This window comes from Pristiophorus japonicus, chromosome 7 (assembly GCF_044704955.1).
Source record: "Pristiophorus japonicus isolate sPriJap1 chromosome 7, sPriJap1.hap1, whole genome shotgun sequence".
Classification (NCBI taxonomy): Eukaryota; Metazoa; Chordata; class Chondrichthyes; family Pristiophoridae; genus Pristiophorus; species Pristiophorus japonicus.
This window is the reverse complement of record NC_091983.1, coordinates 110,841,222-110,860,126: the sequence shown is the minus strand read 5'-3', so window position 1 is coordinate 110,860,126 and position 18,905 is coordinate 110,841,222. Positions and strand designations below refer to the sequence as shown.

General features: G+C 44.1%; 1 protein-coding gene across 1 annotated transcript in view; it reads right to left on the bottom strand.

Annotated features, from left to right (window-relative positions):
- stx7l (syntaxin 7-like) overlaps nt 1-18,905 on the bottom strand; it is a 63,570-nt gene that overhangs the window by 29,608 nt on the left and 15,057 nt on the right. The window contains exons 2-5 of the mRNA XM_070884440.1: nt 17,559-17,765; nt 7,337-7,406; nt 2,423-2,513; nt 942-1,079 (exon numbers count right to left, since the gene is read on the bottom strand). Coding sequence (XP_070740541.1) covers nt 942-1,079; nt 2,423-2,513; nt 7,337-7,406; nt 17,559-17,670 — 411 coding nt within the window. The 5' untranslated portion in view covers nt 17,671-17,765. The remainder of the gene's footprint in view (nt 1-941; nt 1,080-2,422; nt 2,514-7,336; nt 7,407-17,558; nt 17,766-18,905) is intronic.

Here is an 18,905-nt window from a genome sequence, read left to right as displayed (position 1 = left end):
AACTTCAGTTCCGCCCCCAACATCATGGTTGACGAAAACACAGACAGCTGCTGGAAGCGTTGTTTGGGAGGCCAGGTGCTTCGGTGGGCAAGATAAAGGAGAGGTGGCTGAGGTAAGTGCAAAAGTTGTTGTAATGATTATTTTCAATTTTTCTTTTGCTTCCTATTCGGCCACGATTGATCAGCCCGGCACTCTGCTGGAGTGCATGGGGCTGATCTGGCCGGATCGCGGTTGCCGTCAGGGACCAGCTAACTGGTCTGAATGCAGAGCCTGCAGCGATGGCCCTTCCCTTTAAGGGAGGGAAGGAGCCTCGGATTGCAGAAGTGCTGCACGGGCTATTGTGCAGTGCTGTACCACAACCGACCCGCCTGCATCCTTTAGCATTCCAGGAAGGAAGTGGAGTGCTAGATTTAGCCCTGCACTTCCTTCCTGGAGCTGTAACATCAAATTTACAGAAATCTGAAAACCATTAGCACCTGCCGCTAATTTTTTCAAACTTGCAAAAGTTAGCATGCGCTCTTGAATTTCTCCACCACCCTCCCCACCTCCAAAAGATAAAAGGAAAACTTGTGATATTTACTAGAATCAAGCTAGAGATAGCATTATTAGTCTGCTGCAATTTATTTAACAAATTGAGTTACAAAAGCTTGTCAACAAGTACAGACTGTCAAAATTGTAAAATGGGGCCCACAGACTTGCAAAACTTCATTCGCTGCGCAACAAGCATTTCCTGTTGAGACCAAACTATTTCCTATCTTAGAGACTAATGTCATAATGAATTAGACCCAATTTTCAAATAATAAGAATGCAGTTGTTGTACTAGTTTCTAAATTAATGACAAACAGTTTAGAGCAGGATAATGATTTAATGACCCATAGAAGAATCTAAATGAAATTAAAATTATTTTCCTTAATTAGTTCTAATATATAGTGAATACTTACAGACACACGTGAACCAGCACGCACTCTTGCTACAAATTCTTTTTCCTTTCCAGCAGCTTCTCTTTGGATTCTTTGGAAATTGCTCAGTGCTGTAGTGAACTCCGTAACCAAACGATCTTTCTGTATCTTTCTTTGTCGCTGAGAAGAAAAGATAAATGTGTACTAAAAATTCAGGACATTTCAATGTAGTATTAAATAAATGATACATCCATTTTGCAAATAAAATGTAGTTTACACACAAGCTTAGGCTTTCATGTTAAAATTAGTCTGTACTTAAGATGTAAATTATATCAAGCCAATAGTCACATCGACAAAATTACTACAGAGAAAATGATCTTGAAGCCTTTTCCGCCACCATTGAAACATTGGTCGTTTTAAGTAAAATCAAATGTTTTTAAAAACATTTTTTTTTTTTAAAAAGTAGTTTTACTTACAAATATTGAAATTAAGTTAATAAAATTGAATTGTCTGTAATTAGTGCTAATTAATGTTAGGTGAGGATTGTAGTCTTTGGACTGTTGGGTTTATTTTCTAATTAATGGCGATTGATTCATAGAAGGAATGCTCTCAAGAACGTAAGAAATAGGAGTAGGCCATTTGGCCCCTCGAGCCTGCTCCGCCATTTAATAAGATTATGGCTGATCTGATCATGGGCTCAGCTCCACTTGCCTGCCCACGCCCCATAACCCTTTATTCCTTTATCTCAAAAATCTGTCTATCTCCACCTTAAATATATTTAATGACCCAGCCTCCAAAGCTCTCTGGGGCAGAGAATTCCATACATTTACAACCCTAAGAAATTCCTCCTCATCTCAGTTTTAAATGGGCAGTACCTTATTCTGAGATTATGTCCCCTAGTTTTAGTTTCCCCTATGAGTGGAAATAGCCTCTCTGCATCCACCTTGTCGAGCCCCCTCATTATCATATATGTTTCGATAAGATCACCTCTCATTCTTATAAGTCCAACCTACTCAACCTATCTTCATAAGTCAACCCCCTCATCTCCGGAATCAACCTAGTGAACCTGCTCAGAACAGCCTTCAATGCAAGTATATCCTTCCTTAAATATGGAGACCAAAATTGTACGCAGTACTCTAGGTATGGCCTCATCAATACCCTGTACAGTTGTAGCAGGACTTGTCTGCTTTTATACTCTATCCCCCTCCAATAAAGGCCAACATTCCATTTGCCTTCCTGATTACTTGCTGTTCCTGCATACTAACTGTGTGCTTCATGCACAAGGACCCCCAGGTCCCTCTGTACTGCAGCACTTAAAATTATAATTAAATTATAATTTGCTTTCTTATTTTTTCTGCCAAAGTGGATAACTGCATATTTTCCCACATTATACTACATCTGCCAAATTTTTGCCCACTTACTTAGCCTGTCTGTATCCCTCTCAATAAACATCAAGGCAGAGTTTCATACATCGATAGGATTAGAAGACTCAGGTAGTTATTAATAGTGGATAAAACCCTTACCTGTTCGCCTACAGCTGGTAATGATCCAAATTCCTTAATGCGCCTATCCGTTTCTTTAGCAAGGTGGTTGACTGACTGCTGCTGCTGCTGGCTAGGATTGGAAGGAAACATTTAACACATATTAATGTAGAAATGATCAGCAATCCTAGACATCAAATAGTTTTTGGCAGTGCTACAAAAATTGGAACACACACGATCTGTACTGCATAGCCACCTTTGCTTGAATATGTGGATCTAAAGCTGCACTGTATATTCAAGTTCATACACAGTAATTTTTAATTTGTTCTCTGGATGTGGGTGATGCTGGCAAGGCTACATTTATTGTTCTTTGATAGCAGGCCTGATGGAGCTTCCACTTGAACTACTGCAAGTTCTTGTGCTTCATGACATTATCTATGGAATTCTCGGATTTTGACCCAACAATGTTGAAGGAGCAGCAGCTTATGTCTAAGTCAGGATGGCGTGTGCTTTGGAGGGGACGGTGTTCCTGATATTGTTGCCCTTGTTTTTTTTGTTGCTACAAGGTCGTGGAGCTGGGAGGTACTGTTGAAGCAACTTCATAGAGTATGAGTAAGCTTGCAGGGAACATAAAAACGGACTTCTACAGATATGTGAAGAGAAAAAGATTAGTGAAGACTAATGTAGGTCGCTTGCAGTCAGAATCAGGTGAATTCATAATGGGGAACAAGGAAATGGCAGACCAAATGAAATACTTTGGTTCTGTCTTCACTAAGGAAGACACGACAACCTCCCGAAAATATAAGAGGACCGAGGGTCTAGCGAGAAGGGGGAACTGAGGGAAATCCTTATTAGTCAGGAAATGGCGTTAGGGAAATTGAAGGGACTGAAGGCCGATAAATCCCCAGGGCCTGATAATCTGCATCCCAGAGTACTTAAGGAAGTGGCCCTAAAAACAGTTGATGCATTGGTGGTCATTTTCTAACATTCCATGGACTCAGGATCAGTTCCTATGGATGATTGGAGGGTAGCTAATGTAACACCACTTTTTATAAAAAAAAGGGAGGGAAAAAAAAACAGGGAACTATAGACCGGTTAGCCTGACATCGGTAGTGGCGAAAATGCTGGAATCAATTATTAAAGATGAAATAGCAGCGCATTTGGAAAGCAGTGACAGGATCGGTCCAAGTCAGTATGGATTTATGAAAGGGAAAGCATGCTTGACAAATCTCGAATTTTTTGAGGATGTAACTAGTTGAGTGGATAAGGGAGAACCAGTGGATGTGGTGTATTTGGACTTTCAAAAGGCTTTCGACAAGGTCCCACACAAAAGATTAGTGTGCAAAATTAAGGCACATGGTATTGGGGGTAATGTATTGATGTGGATAGAGAAATGGCTGGTAGACAGGAAGCAAAGAGTGGGAATAATGGCAGGCAGTGACTAGTGGGGTGCCGCAGGGTTCAGTGCTGGGACTCCAACTATTCACAATGTACATTAATGATTTAGACGAAGGAATTGAATGTAATATCTCCAAGTCTGCAGATGACACTAAGCTGGGTGGCAGGGTGAGCTGTGAGGAGGATGCTAAGAGGCTGCAGGGGGACTTGGACAGGTTAGGTGAATGGACAAATACATGGCAGATGCAGTATAATGTGGATAAATGTGAGGTTATCCACTTTGGTGGCAAAAACAGGTAGGCAGATATTCTGAATGGTGACAGATTAGTAAAAGGGGAGGTGCAACGAGACGTGGGTGTTATGGTACATTAGTCATTGAAGGTGGGCATGCTGGCCTTCATAGCGAGGGTATTTGAGTATAGGAGCAGGGAGGTCTTGCTGCAATTGTACAGGGCCTTGGTGAGACCACACCTTGAATATTGTGTGCAGTTTTGGTTTCCTAATCTGAGGAAGGATGTGCTTGCTATTGATGGTGTGCAGCGAAGGTTCACCAGACTGATTCCAGGGATGGCAGGACTGAGATATGAGGAAAGACTGGATCGGCTAGGCTTATATTCACTGGAATTTAGATGAATGAGGGGGGATCGCATAGAAACGTATAAAATTCTGACGGGACTGGACAGATTAGATGCAGGAAGAATGTTCCCGATGTTGGGGAAGTCCAGAACCAGGGGACACAGTCTAAGGATAAGGGGTAAGCCATATAGGACCGAGATGAGGAGACACTTTTTCACCCAGAGAGTTGCGAACCTGTGGAATTCTCTGCCACAGAAAGTTGTGGAGTCCAGTTCGTTGGAAATATTCAAAAGGGAGATAGATGTGGCCCTTACAGCTAAAGGGATCGGGGGTATGGAGAGAAGGCAGGAGTGGGGTACGGAGGTTGCATGATCAGTCATGATCGTATTGAATGGCAGTGCAGGCTCGAAGGGCCTGCTTCTGCACCTATTTTCTATGTTTCTATGTTCATTAAGTTGCTCCAGTGCATCCTGTAGATATAGTAGATACTGCAGCCACAAAGCACAAGTAGATATGAAATTTAGTGGTAGGAGTGCCAATCAAGCAAATTATCCTATCCAGGATGATGTTGAGCTTGATCGTTGAAGGTCAGAGGGGAAGCAGTTAGGTTTTCTCATTTGAGATAGTCATTGGCTAGCGCTTATCAATATGTGTGCGCACTAGGTCAATGTAGCAGAGCTGGTCACCAGTTGTCTTGGTTAATCCTTGCCACTGGATCAAGACCTAACTCTGTCAAGCCTGTGCTGGCTGGTGTGCAACAGCTGGTGTGCAACACCACACTAAAAAAAAAAAAAAAATCCATGCACAGGCATCTTCCACCCTTCAATATGTAGTTCGGGATCTAGAATATTACTTCCTTCATTGAAACACCTGTGAACTCATCCCTTTTTGGCGTGGAAGCAAGTCATCCTCGATACAAGGGACTGCCTAGGGTGATATGGCACAATTGTTACTTGCCACTTGTCAGCCCAAGACTCTCTTGTACTGCAGCCACAAAGCACAAGTAGATATGAAATTTAGTGGTAGGAGTGCCAATCGAGCAAATTATTCTATCCAGGATGATGTTGAGCTTGATCGTTGAAGGGGCGGGTTGGGTGTTCCTGGTGTTGGGTGGGTCCGGAGCCGGCACGGGGCACGCTCTTGGGATGGGGGGGGTGGACTGTTTGGGGCTGGGATTGGGAGAGACTTCTTCACTCGGGGTTGTTGGCCTGTGGGGTCCCCTGCCGCGGAGAGTTGTTGATGCCAGTTCATTGGATGTGTTCGGGAGGGAGTTGGATGTGGTCCTTGCGGCCGGGGGGGTTGGGGGGTGTTGAGCCTGCACCGCCATGATCTTGTTGAATGGCGGTGCAGGCTCGAAGGGCCAAATGGCCTACTCCTGCACCTATTTTCTATGTTTCTATGTTTATTCCAATAGGCTGCTTCATTATCGGAGGAGTTGTGAATTGAACTAAACCATCTGGAATCAGTGAACAACCCCACTCATGACCGTAAGAATGAACGAACATCGATCATCACTAGGGCTGTGCAGTGTCCATTTCCACCTAAACTATCATGGACAAACATGTCTGCAACAAATGGATCAGCAGGTTCACGGTTGATCAGGTTATTCTTTCATGCTGATTCCCTCACTACCTAATGCAGGCTCAGTCTGACAACTGTGCCCTTCAGAACCTGACCAGCTTTATCCAATGGTGATACTCCTGAGCCACTAGAGTGTGCTGTATGCCCTTGCTTCCCTTATTGCTATTCCAAGTAGTGCTCAACATCAAAGAGTACTGATTAATCAGTGGGGGGGGGGAAGGGAGGGAGGATGGCAGATAGTAACCAACAAGAGATTTCCTTAGCATTGTTTCACTTGAAGCCATGGGACTTAATGGATTCCAAAGTCAATGTTGAGAATTCCCAGGGCCATGGCAAGGCCCACTAATTCAGAAATATTCAAAATAGAAATACTTATGATACTAAAAGGAATTGTAGAATTCAGAATGTATAAATAAAGGATAAAGCTAAACAATTTGCAAAGGTTATCTGAAGCACAATGTTAGATTGCAACCTTCAATTCCCTTCTAGATTTTAGTAAAGAAAGTGAATCCTGCTCTAGGAGGATAAACTGTCGGTAAAAAGCAAGAGATAATTTAATAGCGATGGGGATAGGGTGTGGAGGAAAGTTGAACAGGTTAGAGACAGGAAGAATGTTCCTGTTGCTGGGGAGTTCCAGAACCAGGGGTCACAGTCCAAGAATAAAGGGTAAGCCATTTAGGACCGAGATGAGGAGAAACTTCTTCACATAGTTGTTAACCTGTGGAATTCTCTAACGCAAAGTTGTTGAGGTCAGTTCGTTAAGACATATTCAAAAGGGAGTTAGATATGGCCCGTACGGCCAAAGGGGTATGGAGAGAAAGCAGGAAAGGGGTACTGAGGTTGAATGATCAGCCATGATCTTTATTGAATGGCGGTGCAGGCTCGAAGGACGGAATGGCCTGCTCCTGCACCTAATTTCTATGTTTCTATGTCTATGTTTCTCAACAACTTTACAGGAGCATAACCATCCCTGCAGTGTCATTAGTAATTTGAAAGTACATTTTTAAAAATCCACTTAAAACTGCTATGTACAAACTAGACCCAGTTTAATTTTTATGGTCGTCACCATCCTGTTTTATGTCTCAAAGTTTTACAGCACAGGTAAACTAATCAGGTCTGTGCTGGCTGGCTTTCAAAGAACTATCTAATTAGTCCCATTCTCCTACCCTTTTTAACTTTTCTTTTAAAAGCTGCCATGGATTTTGCTCCCACCAGTTTCTGGGATGTCTCTCCAAGTCCTAACAGAAAAAAAACTTTCTAATCACTTGCCTTCATTCTTTTCATTATCTTAAATTTATGTCCTCAATTTACCTGATCAAAACCCCTCAATTTTGAATACCTCTTCCTGATCGCAATCTTCGTTGCTCTAAAACGAATCTAGAAGTTATACTTCATACTCACAGCTGGTGTCGAAGGTCTGCATTATCCTGAGATTTTCCAAGTTGGTTTAAAATTCTTTGGATTTCTGCAGCTGAAGTGAAAAGTTATCAAATATTGAATTAAGATAATTAAGACAAAATAAACAACTTTCAGCAACTGAAAGCCATGAAGGCACAACAACAGTTTCATGTGAGGCAGAAAGAATCGATAAGATACAATGGCCTGGAATTTACGGTAATAACAACGATTACCCCTTTGAAACTGACAGCAATTTCAGGATGTAGCATATGCGTATCCGAACACAGATATCCTGAAGTTGCGTTCAGTCATTTACGGTTCTGACACTGGCTGTACTGTGGCCCCCATCCTGCTCCTCCCCCATCCCCCACTTGTTTGACAAATCTATGAGGTTTTTTGGAAGGTGTAACTAGCGGGATAGATAAGGGAGAAAGTGAATGAAGTATATTTGGATTTTAAGAAGGGATACGATAAGTTACCACACAATAGGATGTTACACAAGATTCAGGCTCATGGATTGAGGATTGGCTAACGGACAGAAAACAGAGTCAGAATAAACGAGTTATTTTCAACATGACAGGGAACTAGTGGAGTGTTGCAAGGATCAGTGCTTGGGCCTCAGCTATTTACTATCTATATCGATGAGTTAGATGAGGGGACAGAGTGCAATATATCCAAGTTGATGATGATACAAAGCTAGGTGGGAAAGTAAAGCTGTGAGGAGGACGTAAATATGCTACAAAGGGAGAGAGACTGGTTAAGTGATTGGATAAGGTAGCAGATGGAGTATAATGGGGGAAGTATGAAATTAACCACTTCGGTAGGAAGAATGGAAAAGCAGAATATTTTTTAAAAAGACGACTAATAAATGTTGGGATTCAGAGGGATTTGGATATCCTTCTATACAATCATATAAAGCTAACATGCAGGTTCAGCAAGCAATAAGGAAGACACATTGTATATTAGCCTTTATTGCAAGGGGGTTGGAATACAAGAGTAAAAATGTCTTGCTGCAATCATATAGGGCTTTGCTGAGACCACACCTGGAGTACTGTGCACAGTTTTGGTCTACTTCCCAAAGAATATACTTGCCTTAGAGAGAGTGCAATTGAAGGTTCACTAGATTTATTCTTTGAATGAGAGCTGTTCTATATTCTCTATCATTTAGGAGAATGAGAGATAATCTCATTGAAATATATAAAATGCTTAAGAGGGCTTGACAAGGTAGATGCTGAGAGGCAGTTTTCCCTGGCTGGAGAGTCTAGAACTAGGGGTGACAGTCTCAGGATAAGGGGTCAGCCATTTAGGACTGAGATGAGGAAAAATGTCTTTGCTGAGGGTTGTGAATCTTGGAATTCTCCACCCCAGAAGGCTTAGTCATTGAATATATTCAAGGCTGTGACTGAGATTGTTGGTCACTAAGGGAATCAAGGGATATGGGGACAAGACAGGAAAGTGGAATTGATGTAATAGTTCAACCACGATCGTATGGAAATGCAGAGCAGACGCAAGGGGGCATATGGCCTACACCTGCTCCTATTTCTTATGTTATAGGAACATAATAGCAGGAGTAGGTCATTTGGCCCCTCGAGCCTGCTCCGCCATTTAATAAGATCATGGCTGATCTGATCATGGGCTCAGCTCTACTTCCCATAACCCTTATTGCTCAAAACTCTGAATATATTTAAGGTGGAGATATGACAATGACCCAGCCTCCACAGCTCTCTGGCAGAGAATTCCACACATTTACAACCCTCAAGAAATTCGTCCTCATCTCAGTTTTAAATGGGCGATCCATTATTCTGAAACTATGGGCCCAAGTTTTGAGCCGCGCCTAAAACGGCGCAGTCCCGACCTGGACGCCCGTTTTTTGTGCCACAAAGTGCGCCTAAAAAAAACTTCCAGATTCTCCAGCTCCCTGCAGGTCGTTTGCAGCTCGGTGCAGCGCAGCACGAGCTGTAGGGGGCGGAGCCAGGTCCCTGCGCTGAAAACAGTGCCGGGACCTCTGCACATGCGCGCTACAGTGGGCACGCATGTGCAGTAGCTCCAGGCGGCCAAAACTGTGTGGGAGGGGCCGAAGCACGCAGCCCTTAGCCCTGGCCGAATGGCCTCACTGGGGCTGCGTGAATAAGGCTCCTCCAACGGCCAGCTCCTGCTTCCTCCCGACCCGACCAGACACCGACCCGACGACTCCTCTTCTTTCTCTTTCTCTCCTCTCTCCCTCCCCTCCCACCACCCCCCCCCGACCCGCGATCCTGACGCCACCTACCTGTAAATCTAGTGCTGGGGACAGGCCCTGCCTGAAGTGTCTCAGGCCCTGTCCGTTCAGCCACCCTCCCCCTTCTCCTTTCTCTCCCCCCCCCTTCTCCCCCATCCCTCCCTCTGCTCCCCGCGCTGTCAGAAACACAGACACTGACAGAGAATGAGACACACACACAGACAGACACACGGGGGGGGGGGCATCCCAGCACGCTGTTGGAGGGCTCCCAGTGCTGCAGTCAGTAAGTAGAAAATGTTTTATTCATTGATTTTTAAAAAAAAATCTTAATTTTTTTTTGATTGATTTATTGATGTTTTTATCATTTATTATTGATGATGGCTCTTTATTTGTAAAACTGAAGTGTTTAATGTTTGTAAACTTCCCTTTAAACACCCCGCCCCCATTCCCTACGCCCGATTTGTAACCTACGCCTGATTTTCTAAAGTGTAGACAAGGTTTTTTCGAGCATACAAACATCTTCACTTACTCCATTCTAAGCTAGTTTGGAGTAAGTTTTCACTGACGAAACTTTGAAAACAGGCGCAAGTGGCCGGACACTCCCTTTTTGAAAAAAAAATTCTGTTCCAAAGTGAAACTGTTCTAACTGACTAGAACTGGAGCAAACTAAATGGCGAGAATTCCGATTTCTAAGATACTCCGTTCTACACCAGTTGCTCCTAAAAATCAGGAGCAAATCATGGCGAAACTTGGGGCCTATAGAACTAGGGGACAGATTCCCCTATGAGTAGAAACATCCTCTCTGCATCTACCTTGTCAAGCCCCCTTATGATCTTAAGATCTTCTCTCATTCTTCTGAACTCCAAAGAGTACTGGCTCAACCATGTTTTATTTAGACACTTTCCAGCCTTCTGGACTCAACATAGAGTTCAACAATTTCAGATCAAAACCTCTGCTATTTTTTTTTCGGGTTGACTATTTGTCCTCCTCTTTTTCTTTTCTCTTCTCTTCCCTTCCCCCACCCCGATCCGACACCGAACACCATGTTGCAGCCCCAAGAGAAGTGGGCCGGCGGAGAGGAGAGAGAAGTGGGCCGGCAGGGGGGAGGGGGGTGGGGGAAAAGAGAAAAGAAGTGGGGCGGTAGGGAGAGAGAAGCGGGGTGGCCAGGAGCAGTTTGTTTCTCATTCAGTGCCAGTTTGAGTGAAGAGTCAAGTGGCACTGTAAAGTGCTCTGTGAGGAGACATATGGCGGGCGGGGGAGGGAGAGCCTGGGGAAAGAGCACGAGCTTGGGGGGGGGGGAGAAAAAAAAAAGAGTGAGCCTGTGGAACGGGGTGGGCGTAGCATGGGGAAGATAGAGAGCAAAACATAGGTGGGGGGGGGGGGGTTGAAGGGGAAAGAGGGAACTCGGAGACGGATCACATTCTTCCAACCCCCTGGTGCATACAAGCTCGGTGAGTGTGTTACAAGGGACATTGTTTGGGTGGATGAAATCCAGAAGTCACGACACTGTCACTACTCACTTCATACCCAATAAGCCAGTTAACAATCTGTGACCCACACACAATGCCCCATCTATGGCTGGGGGGGGGGGGGGGGGGGGGGGTAAGATCACGCACTTGCGCAAGGGACTTCAGCTGTGGGAGACAGCACATGTGCTGGGGTAAGGGATAAGGGACTTCAGCTGGAAATTGGTGGCTTTTGGTGAGATCTATCCTCTGTGGCTTCTGAAGTCAAAATGGATCGAATTACAAATTGGAAAATCAGTCAGAATTTGAGCTGGGCCATTCCAGTTACACATTCCAGAGGAACTTCGGGGTGCGGCTTATCCTCCAAGGGGACCAATCAGCAATAGGTCATGTGATAATGGAGATCCAGAGAAACAGCTGTCTTTTAGTTAGTACAAATAAACGCATCCATTTTTTTCCCCCCCATGGCAGCTGTTTATGATTCTGCTATTTACACCTCATCTCAAATCATCATGTGTTTCTTAACTTGCCCCATTTACCATCTCCTTTTGCCTTGCATCATCATCCCTTTTGTCTCAATCTCTTCTACCTTCCATTCTATTACAGACCTTCCCTTTCGTTCTTTACTCTCCTCCCCCTACACTTGCTTAAAAATCTGTTACATCTCTAACTTTTTTTCATTTCTGATAAAGGATCATCGACCTGAAACATTAACTCTGTTCCTCTCTCCATAGATGCTGCCTGACCTGCTGAGTATTTCTAGCATTCTGTTTTTATTTCACATTAGCCACTCGGTTGGGAATCCAGATGTGTATAATTCTATTTCTGATTAATACATTTAAAAATGAGTAATGAACACAATCATGCATTCTGTGATTACAATGCTCATGTGCATAGATTATATCTTTTGAGAGTTCGATTGTAAAATATTAAGACAAAAGGCAGAGCGTGCGTTTTTGGATCGTCGTGAATGTTTGATGAGCCACAGACAATGGTCCATCTGCTCCGCTGCCAACTCCTGTAATGCTACTGACCTTGCCAAATACAATGACAATGTCAAGGTTTGTGTAGCGTTATGGAGGGGAGGAGTATGAAGATACAATATGACGACTACCTCGGACGAAAGATTTCTACCTGAAACTGTTGATCTATCTTTCTCTATTTGGTACCGATAGATCTGCTGTACATTTCCAGAACTTTAATGTTCAGATTTCCAGCATTTTTTTTTCTTTGCAGCATTTGTAATTGTAGTTAAGAGATTATACCATTACTGCCCTCTGGTGGTATGTATTGAAAATATACCACAAGGTGCTGAACTATGAAATGTTGATGTAGGTTTTAACTTTCCACTAGTATAACCAATACCTAGTGTTAATAAAGCTTTTAGTGCCCTTATAAAAATCTTATTTTCTTCTTGTGATGTCAGCAACATTGGCACGGCAACCATGGCCATCTCTAGTTGACTCAAGGACAGTCAACACATATGCAGGCCGGACCTTCGTCGCGGCGGCCCCAACCTGTAACAACCATCAGCAGGTCGGGGCTCTCAAAGGAGCATACCACTTCAAGGTACAGCGCATGCTGGAGAGCAACGACTGTGAAGAGGGCGACTGGATTGGATGTCATCAAGGTCCAGAGCGTGGCAGGTATAGCAGGAGCAGCGAGTGATCATGGAGCGACATGATCGAGGCCCAGGAGAGGCATAAGTTTGAGGCCCAGAAGAGGCGAGGGCCCAGGGGCAGCACAGGCCAGCCCACATTGCAACGCATGAGCGCACTAGGTTCATGCAACAGAGCTGGTCTCCAGTCGTCTCGGCTAATCCTTGCAACTGGGACGAAGACCTAGTTCTGTCAAGTCCGTGTGGAGGCTGGCGTGCAACGGCCACCACACATTAAAAAAGTCCACGCACAGGCATCTTCCACCCTTCAACATGTAGCTTGGGACCTGGAATATTAGGTCCTTCATTGAATCACCTGTGAACTCATCCCTTTTTGGCGTGGAAGCAAGTCGTCCTCGATACGAGGGACTGCCTAAGATAAGGCCAGACCAGTTGTAGGTTCAGGTCCCTTCTCAAGAACGTTAATGAACTAGTTGTCAGCTTTTCTGGTCATTTTTTTCTGGTGCAAGTCCACAAATTACCAGGTTTACTGAATTTATTTTCATAATTTATGAATACAACCTCAGAATTACTAATCCAGTGCCACAACCAGGTTACCGTACCCGTAAGTAAAAATTGTTATACAAGGTGTGTACATAAGAAATAAGATATTGTACAAGTTACTGAAACTAACCAGGTACAAATACAAACTAACTGGATTTCTCCATTTTATGTGCTCAGTCAGATCTTCAACCTGATGAGTTATGCTGTCACTTTTGCATTGGTGTGGACCAGAAACAATTTCATAATTACTCAAAGTTTATCCTTATACTGCAAGGATGACTAATGAGACAAAGAATCTCAGGGAAAGAGTCAAAAAAACACCCTAGTCCATTCTTGTGCAACTTTTATCGATTGGTTATATGAGCACTGGAAAAGTCGTCACTAGAGTCCTCAACTGTCTTCTTCCTGTGGCCGAGGAGCTCCTCCCGGAGTCTCAGTGCGGATTTTGTCCCCTACGGACATGATTTTTACAGCGCGACAGCTACAGGTAAAATGCAGGGAACAGCGCCAGCCCTTATACATGACCTTTGACACTGTTAACCGCGAGGGTCTATTGAGCCTCCTCCGTTTCGGATGCACCCAAAAGTTCGTCACCACAATGACATGCAGGCAGTGATCCTTGCCAACGGATCCATCAGAGACCCAATCCACGTCCGGACCGGGGTCAAACAGGGCTGCGTCATCGCCCCAACCCTCTTCTCAAATTTCCTCGCTGCCATACTCAACCGCACAGTCAAGCAGCACCCCACTGGAGTGGAACTAAACTACAGAACCAATGGGAACCTGTTCAACGGTTGCCGTCTCCAGGCCGTCCAAGACCACCCCAGCTTCTGTCGTCGAGCTACAGTACGCAGACAATGCCTGCGTCTGCGCACATAGAAAGGCTGAACTCCAGGATACAGTCGACGTATTTACTGAAGCGTACGAAAGCATGGGCCACACGCTAAACATCCGTAAGATAAAGGTCCTCCACCAGCCTCTCCTCGCCGCACAGCACTGCTCCCCAGTCATCAAGATCCACGGCGCGGCCCTGGACAATGTGGACCACTTCCCATATCTCAGGAGCCTCCCATCAACGACAAGATCCAACACCGCCCTCCAGTGTGCCAGTGCAGCCTTCGGCCGCCTGAAGAAAAAAAAAGTGTTTGAAGACCAGACCCTCAAAACTGCCATCAAGTTCATGGTCTACAGGGCTGTAGTAATACCCACCCTCCTGTATGGCTCAGAAACATGGACCATGTACAGTAGACACCTCAAATCGCTGGAGAAATACCACCAACGATGTCTCTGCAAGATCCTACAAATCCCCTGGGAGGACAGACGCACCAACATTAACGTCCTCGACCAGGCCACATCCTCAGCATTGAAGCACTGACCACACTTGATCAGCTCCGCCAGGCAGGCCACATAGTTCGCATGCCAGACACGAGACTCCCAAAGAAAGCACTCTACTCAGAACTCCTTCATGGCAAACGAGTCAAAGGTGGGCAGCGGAAACGTTACAAGGACACCCTCAAAGCCTCCCTGATAAAGTGCGACATCCCCACTGATACCTGGGAGTCCCTGGCCAAAGACCACTCTAAGTGGAGAAAGTGCATCCAGGAGGGCGTTGAGCACTTCCGAGTCTCAACGCCGAGAGCATGCAGAGTCAAGCGCAGGCAGAAGGAGCATGCGGCAAACCAGTCCCATCCACCCCTTCCTTCAACGACTGTCTGTCCCATCTATGAGAGTCTGTGGCTCTCGTATTGGACTTTTCAGCCATCAAAGAACTCACTTCAGGAGTGGAAGCAAGTCTTCCTCGATTCCGAGGGACTGCCTATGATGATGATATAAGCATTGGTAGAGACCTAGAGATAGGCCGACTGAACCTTACCGTCACAGAACTGTATGTAGCTCAGAAGGATCCTAAAACAGTTTTTAAAAAAAATTAAGCAACAATTGCACTTTAATGGGCTATGAGGCACTATTATGCAGATTAAATTCTATGAAATGGTGCTGAATCTGGTGTGAAACCAAAGTTGGAAAATTACAAGTTTTAAAGTCATTAATAGGAATAATTAAAACGAATCCAGTTATCAGGGATTGATGGTTCCCTTTAAACAAATATATTCATATAGTATTGTACTTAGCCTGACCTCAATCAATATTGAAATTGATACGTACTTGGATGAAAATAAGTCTAATTAATGCTAGCCAGCACAACGCTCCAAATCGAATCCGTTTCTAAAGATGTTGCAGGGGATACAGGCACACACACACGTTACAACACAGAAATATACCGCTGAATCAATTTGGAGTTGGCTCCTGAAAGAATTGAGGGTCGGTCAGGAAAAAAAGTGATCTGGTTCAGAAGCTGTGTTGGCTGAGGAAGTGTGTTTGAAGATCAGGACCTTAAATCTGGCACCAAGCTTATGGTCTACAGGGCAGTAGTGATACCCTCTCTCCGATATGGCACAGAAATGTGGATTATATACAGCAGACATCTCAAAGCATTGGGGAATATCACCAGTGCTGCCTCCGCAAGATCCTGCAAATCCACTGGGAGGAGAGACGCATTGTCAGTGTTCTTGCTCAGGCCAACATCCCCAGCATTGAAGCACTAACCACACTACCAGCTCCCTTGGGCAGGCCACATTGTCCGCATACCCAACACGAGACTCCCTAAGCAAGTGCTCTACTCTGAGCTCTGACACGGCAAGCGCGCTCTAGGTGGGCAGAGGAAATGCTTCAAGGACACCCTCAAAGCCTCCTTGATAAAGTGCAACATCCCCACCGGCACCTGGGAATCCCTGGCCCAAGACCGCCCAAAGTGGAGGAGAAGCATCCAGGAGGGTGGTGAACACCTCGAGTCTTGTCGCCAAGAGCATGCGGAAATCAAGTGCAGACTGCGGAAGAAGTGTGTGGCAAACCAGGCTCCCCACCCACCCTTTCCTTCAACCACTGTCTGCCCCATCTGTGGCAGAGACTGCAATTCCCGTATTGGACTGCACAGCCACCTGAGAACTCACTGAGTGGAAGCAAGTCTTCCTCGAGGGACTACCTATGATGGCTGGCTGGCATTGACTAGATTTATCATCCAGATGCTGATTTTACTTTTAGTATTGATTGAAGGCAGGCTAAGTATAGCAGTGGGCCATTCAGCCCATTGAGCATGCCCTGGCATTTTCTTTGCCATGCCATTCCTTTCTCTTTCTTTATTTCATAAGCCCTACTTCCCAAGTATCCACATCATTTTAAGCAGCCAAATTGATTTGGCATCTGTAACTTTGTGCAGTACCATTCCACATTCTCACAACTCATTGTGTATTCACATTTAATTAGTTTAATTCAATTTTAAGACTGTCGTCTTGATCTACATTCCCTGAAGAGGAAAGATTTGTTCCTCATCCATTTCCTTCATTATTTTAAACCCCTCAATCATGAGATCCAGTTCTAGAATCGCTCCGAATATATAGAAATACATGCATAGAAAGTACAACGTGGAAAACAGCTTATTCAGCCCAACCAGTCCACTTAGGCATGTACCCTCCACGCAAGCAAATAGATCTGATCATATTTAGCCATCCAATTCCCATATTCCTTCATTTCCTTTTCCACCATCCAGCTATCCAATATAATCTTGAATGTTGACAGTTTTTGCCTCAACACTAACCCTGGAAGTGAATTCCACATGCAGCCCATAACTACAAGATTACAAGAAGAATTAGATCAGAGGGCAGGAGAAAGTTGGTCGGATATGGAATTCACTTCCAAGGTTAACAGAGAGTTGTTAACCTATGGAATTCCCTACCTCAGAGAGTTGTTGATGCCAGTTCATTGGATATATTCAAGAGGGAGTTAGATATGGCCCTTGCAGCTAAAGGGATCAAGGGGTATGGAGAGAAAGCAGGAACGGGGTACTGAAGGAATGATCAGCCATGATCTTATTGAATGGTGGTGCAGGCTCAAAGGGCCGGATGGCCTACTCCTGCACCTATCTTCTATGTTTCTATGTTAGTATAGAGGCAGAAACTGTCAACATTCAAGATTATATTGGATAGGTGGATGGCAGAAAAGATGAAGGTTACCCAATCTTCTCCATTCTGGCCAGGTCCTGTGGTGTCATTATATGCAGCCTTGTAGTATAGTGGATTCCACTGATGTTGCCCTGCTCTGATTTTTATTTGAATTGTTTTAACTGCAAACCTGAGTATTTGCTGATGAGCCAGCACTTTATTCACATGCAACGATACAGCACGTCAGTAAAAAAAATCACTTTCCCTGTATGAGTAACAGCTACAATATTTTCTGTTCCTTGATTCTGACAAGGTTACAATAGGAGATTTGTTTTTGAAAGTAAATAGGTTGTTTACTAGAAGGGAAGATACTTTTTAAACTTACAATATTGTGCAATCTTCTGGATGTTGGAAGTTATAGCTTGGGAAAGCTGGTTGGCATCTTGAGATGGATCCGTTCCACCCAAGTAAACATTGTCCACTCTTTCATGAGACATGACTGGTTAAGTTTAATAAAATCCGCAGTGAAAGAGACCGAAATGACCAGCATCAGAAGTTCAAGTAACCTTCCTGCGTGAATTATTTCTGGCACCTGGAAAATAAGTTGAAATATATTATTCATACACATTATTTATATATTAATATAAAAATTATGAAGGGATTCGATAGGATAGACAGAGAAGATGTTTCCACTTGTGGGGAATTCAAAATTAGGGGTCATGAATATGAGTCACTAATAAATCCAGTAAGGAATTCAGCAGAAACTTATTTACCAAAGGAGTGGTGAGAATATGGAACTCACTACCACATAAGCAGTTGAGGCGAATAGCATAGATCCATTAAAGGCAAAGCTAGGAAAGTATATGGGGGGAAAAAGGAATAGAAGGATACGCTGATAGGGTGAGATGAAGCAAGGTGGGAGGAGACTTGTGTGGTGCATAAACACCGACATAAGACCAGTTGGGCCGAATGACCTATTTCTATGATGTAATTTTTAAGTAATAATTTCAATGGCTATTGCTTTCTAAATAGTAAAATTATGAATATTACAATGTCACTGCTCGAGTCCAAGTAAAACACGACAGAGTCCTCGCTCCAGTTGTATACTTCATTCGGTTCTCATTACAAAAAAGGTTTCACTACTTATTATTGTGGGGTTCGAGGAAATAGAAGACACCTCATTCAAGAAGTTGACATCCTATGCAATTACTCATCCATAATTCAGCTGCATGCAAGGCCTTACACTTTTGATCTGTCCCACATTTGGGTGTAAGCTTTGGCTCAGTGGTAGCATTCATCTCAATCATAGGTTGACATCCCACTCCATAAACTCAAGCACATAACGTAGACTAACTCTTCAGTGCTGCACTGTCAGAGGTGCAGTATTACAGATGAGACATTAAATTGAGATCCCATCTACCAGTTTAGGTGGGCATAAAAGATCCCATGGAAAAATGCAAAGAACAGGGAGCTCTCCTTGTGTCCTTGCCAACATATACTCTTCAATCAGCATTCCTAAAAACCAATGATCTGGTCGTTTACCTCCTTGCTGTTTGTCGGACCTTGCGTTGTGAAAATTGGGTGCCGCATTTGCCTACTTTACAACAGTGACGACACTTCAAAACTACTTAATTGGCTGTAAAGTGCTTTAGGACATCTCAAGGTCAAGAAAGGCACTATATAAATGTAAGAAATAAATGAGTGTAAGTGAACATAACTATTATGTACATGA